The sequence below is a fragment of the Phoca vitulina genome, unplaced genomic scaffold (genome assembly GCF_004348235.1).
Source record: "Phoca vitulina isolate PV1807 unplaced genomic scaffold, GSC_HSeal_1.0 scaffold16, whole genome shotgun sequence".
Taxonomy (NCBI): Eukaryota; Metazoa; Chordata; class Mammalia; order Carnivora; family Phocidae; genus Phoca; species Phoca vitulina.
This window is the reverse complement of record NW_022589719.1, coordinates 36,935,567-36,940,095: the sequence shown is the minus strand read 5'-3', so window position 1 is coordinate 36,940,095 and position 4,529 is coordinate 36,935,567. Positions and strand designations below refer to the sequence as shown.

General features: G+C 67.6%; 1 protein-coding gene across 2 annotated transcripts in view; it reads left to right on the top strand.

The window, feature by feature from the left end:
* Positions 1-224: 224 nt before the first annotated feature.
* MRPL23 (mitochondrial ribosomal protein L23) overlaps positions 225-4,529 on the top strand; it is a 6,909-nt gene continuing 2,604 nt past the window's right edge. For both annotated transcript variants that reach the window (XM_032415062.1, XM_032415063.1), the window contains exons 1-4: positions 225-296; positions 2,006-2,128; positions 2,883-2,965; positions 3,548-3,621. In XM_032415062.1, the coding sequence (XP_032270953.1) occupies positions 280-296; positions 2,006-2,128; positions 2,883-2,965; positions 3,548-3,621 (297 nt within the window). In that variant the 5' untranslated portion in view covers positions 225-279. The remainder of the gene's footprint in view (positions 297-2,005; positions 2,129-2,882; positions 2,966-3,547; positions 3,622-4,529) is intronic.

Below are 4,529 nucleotides of genomic sequence, written 5' to 3'. Positions count from 1 at the left end.
TAGGCGGGGCCGTAGTAGGGGCAATAGGGTGGGGCGATGCAATGGGCAGGTCGGTGGGCGGATCGTGGGCGGGGCTACCTAGTGGGCGGGGCGACGGGACAAGTGAACGGGCGGGACGACAGGTGATTGGGGCGGGGCGGTGGGGCAGGTGCGCGGGGCGGGGCCGGGGCGGGGCTGGGGGCGGGGCGCCGCGGGCCCTCCCGGAAGCCAGGGGGCGCTGTGACGGGTCCACGCGGGCCGTGCGTGCCCCTCCTTCCGCCCGCGGCCCGGAAGCCGGCGATGGCGCGGAATGTGCTGTGAGTGGCCGGGGGCGCGGGCCTGGGGGGCCGGCGGGGGGGGGGGGGGGGGGGGGGGGGGGGGGGGGGTGGGATCGCGGGTGAGTCACCCTCGGGGCCGCAGGGAGGGAGGGCTGGTGGCAGCCTGCCAGGTCGCTGTGTTGGGAGCAGGCAGGAGAAATTCTGAGTTGCACTTGAGCCGTGTGGAGTGTCGGGCTTGTGAAATCCGGGAGGGTCAGGCGGCCGAGGGAGAGGGGTGGGCCCACAGGTGGTGCGGGCCGGCGACGGGAGACCCGGAGGAGGGGGCCAGCAGCGCTCGGGCAGGCCCTGGGGATTGTTCTGGCCCTCCCGCGGGTGGGGAAGGACAGGAGGTTTTCGAGACCATGGACGCCTCGGGAGACTCATGTCCTGCCCACCTCAGGCCTCTGGCCTCTGACCCTCACACTGGGCCTCCCTCCACCCCCAGCCGCGGGCACCCCTCCATCCTCGAGCCCAGGGACCTGGAGAGAAGGAGGGTCCCCACCCGCACAGCTCCCCGGAGGGCCTGCCCCTGCCCCTGCCCCACTGCAGTGCCGCAGTTGGTCACCAGGGGGAATAAGTGAGCCCCTTGGGTGGCCAGCCATTGGCTCAAACTCCAACGGAGGGTAAAACGAGGCAGGCCTCTTGTTCGGTGGGCCCTGAGAGGACGAGGCCTGCACGCTTCAGAAGCCGCCCTTCCAGCCTCTCAGCATTGCCCGCCCTGCGGTGGAGACTGCCCCAGGGGGTGCTGCTGGGCCACTGCCACGCGCCGACTTGGTCACTGGCCGACCTCGGGTAGGTGGCACTTGGCCGTTCAGTCCTACGGTGCCCTAGCCTCCCGGAGCCCCCGTACCGTCCACATGCCCCAGGTGCCCACTCAGCCCTGAGGCTCACCCTGGTCCTCTCGCCCCCTGGCCCTCCTCATCCTGCCCAGCATAGAATTTGGCCTCCCTGAGCCCCCCTTTCAGGGTGCTGGTTGTCCCCCCAAACTCGGGCGGCCCCGGGCAGTGCTGCAGAGTGGCCAGCAAGGCTGCTGGTGAGACTCGTGGCCTGCGTGCCCACCCTCCCCAGGCCCGGCCCCCTGGCCTCCTGGCAGCCTCTGCAGACCACAGGCGCCCCCCTCCGCTGGCTGCGTTGCCCTCGCGAGCTCAGAGCGCAAGTGCACTGGGCCATGGCTGTGGGTGGTGGTGGCCTCTCACTGCTTTGCAGCTGCCTCTGCTCGCCCTGCGGGTTTCCAGGGTAGGGGTGGGGGTTAACGGGTCGTGGGGACGGGTGCTTCTCCCACCCACATGGAGCGTGTGCAAGTGACGCCCGCCCTTGCTGGGGGGTGAGCCAGGGCTGGGAGCGACTCCCCGGCAGGCAGCCTGCCCGTGGGGCCGTCACTCTGAGCAAGCGTGGTCTCCAGGCCTGGCCACCAGTGCCTTCGGGGGCCACGGTGGGCGTGCTCTCTACGGGCCTATTTCTTGAGTCACTCCATAGCCCTTTCCTAGGGCCCGCAGCCCACACGAGTTGATGGGCACCGGGGGTCTCGGGGCCCACGCTGGGCAGGACCGTGCAGTGAGCAGAGGGGGCCCTGGGGCGCTGGCCTGTGGAGAGCCGCCCCCCCTTTGCTTCCCGCTCCTGTTGCAATGGGTAAACAAATGGGGGTCTGCGGGGGGCGACCCCGGGGTCCCGTGTTCTGTGTGTGATGCGGACACACCTCCTCGTCCCAGGTACCCTTTGTACCAGCTGGGCGGCCCCCAGCTCCGTGTCTTCCGAACAAACTTCTTCATCCGGCTGGTGCGGCCCGGCTCGGTGCAGCCCGAGGACACCGTGCAGTTCCGGATCCCCATGGAGTAAGCCCCTGAGGAATTCAGGCTGGGGAGTGCCCCCGGGGGCTGGCCGTCCTGCTGGTGTCGCAGACCTGGCTCCTACGTGTGGCTTCTCCCCGCTGTGAAAACACCACAGGCAGCTCTCTGAGCTGCTCTGCAAATATTGACCGAGGGCCTGCTGTTTGCAGAGCCTGGGGTGAGGCCGGGCTGCCCCCCACGCCCTCCCCTCCCCCCACGGCCCCCCCACCCGGGGGAAGCCCAGTGGAGGGCCCAGCGCCTCTGTAACTGCATTGAGCTCCGTGCTCTTCCCAGGCGCCTGGGCCCAGGCTCTCGGAGCTTCTCACCACAGCTTCCAAAAACCTAGTTTTCCAGCGGTTCCCTCGCAGAGGCCCCGGGCACTGTCCCCCAGGCTGCAGGGCGCTGCTCTGATGCCTCAGGATGTGACCGTCCCCGTGCATGGGCCTGGGGTCAGCTTGAGCTTGAGTGGCAGCCTTCAGAGGCCGGGCAGGAGTGGCCAAGGGCCACGGTGCTGATGCCATTTCAGGTGGAAAGGGGAGGGGGCCTAACCCACCAGCACCGTGGCCACCTGGTGGGCTGGGCTCTTGGCAGCCTGGGGCACCCCCACATTGGCCCTTCCCTGGGGAGAGCTCTGCCTGGGAGCCTGGCCCCTACGGCCCCCCACTCGTATGTGGGGGACAGGAGAGCACCGGGTGGGGTCGGGTGGCTGCTTTTCATCTCAGCCTGGCTGGGACTTGCTTTTCTTTCGTCTCTACCCCAGGATGACCAGGGTGGACCTCAGGAATTACCTCGAGCGCATCTACAACGTGCCCGTGGCCGCCGTGCGGACGAGGGTGCAGCATGGTGCGTGCCAGGCCCCTGCTGCCCTCTGTGGGGGTGGGCACGCCCCCGGAGCTTACGAGGCCTCGTCCCAGCCGCTGTGGGGGGCTGGTTCTTGCTGGGGAGCTGAAGTGCTCGGGGCTGCAGGGGCTTCCCCAGGCCCACGCTGCCGACAGGGCAGAGCTGGGGCTGGAGCTCGGGTGGGCCACCCTGCTTCTGCTCTAAGCTCTGTCCTCGACCACCTCGGAAGCGGGGTCAGCAGGGTGCTTTCCTCTTGGTTCCCTGACCCCCCGCTGCACTCTGAGTTGTTAGGGACGGCAGCCTTCTGTGTTGGGTCGCTGTGCTGACGAACGGGAGAAATGGGTCTCCTGACTTCTTTGAGACACGTTTGGGTGTTTCACGGAGCAGAGAGCCACGGTGGTGGCGCTGGGTCCTCGAGCACAGCCCGGACCCGTGAGCCAGTCACATTCGGCTGTGACACACCGTCATCAGTGGGAGACCAACCAATTCTTAACGTGTTTGCCTCTTTCTAGAAAGTGGGTTCCTGGGTGAGTTGGACTGGAAATCTCGTGCTTGGAGTAAAGTGTGTCTCCCCCTCCCCAACAGGTTCCAACAGGAAGAGGGATTACAGAAACGTCAGGATGAAGAAACCAGACTACAAGGTGGCCTATGTGCAGCTGGTGAGTGGGCTTCGGGCAGAGTCCCAAGTCCTGGGCGTGACTTATCACGACCGTGACCTTGGTGCGGGGGACGTGTTTGTGCAGCGGCCCCCGCCTGGGGCCCAGGGAGGCCCTGCGAGGCAGGATCTCAAGGACCATGGCGGGCGCGGAGCAGAGCCTGCACTTAGTCCTAACCCCCAGTGAAGCCCCAGGCGGAGCTGGTGCTCCGAGCACATTCACCCCATGGCAGGAGACGGCACGGGGCATTTTGGAACTCCTCTGGGCCAGCCGTGTTGGGCCCTTGGACTTTGAATGTGCTGTGGGCTCGGGCAGGCCCCCTCAGGCCCCGGGGGTTTGGGCTCAGGCAGAAACCAAAGCTCCTGCCTCTGGAGCGCGTGTCCTTGGAGGGATAGGCCCCCGGGGGAGGGGGAGGCAGTTGATGGCCTGGGGGTAAAGCTGCTGCAGGGGCCTGGGTCTCAGAGCTGGACCCGTTCGGTGTGCCCTGGGGTCCTGGCTGAGCCCCCTCCCCTCTGGACTGGGTTGTGGGGCTCCAGCACATTCCGCCAGGTTCTCTTGACCGTGTATCCTGCCTGGCCTGGGGCGTGGGGAGAGGGTCCAGTGCACCGTCTCCGTCCAGCGGGGAGGAAGCCCCCGTCTCAGGCTCTCCCCTTCCAGAAGGGACCCTAGATGTGCTTCTGCGGATGAGCCCTCCAGGAGATGGCAGGGTCCCCCGCCACCTCCGTGCAAACCCGCCAGGGAGGGCCCTACTCGCAAGGCCCATTAGCTGCCCCTGCTGTTTGAAACCCCCCGGGGGCCGGGGTGGGGGAGCCTTCTAGATTCTTCCATACCGGGGTGGACAGCTGAGCTGAGCCCGTGGCGGGCGGCGGCTGGCCGTGGCCGCTAGATGGCAGTAGCGCTATTGTGAAACC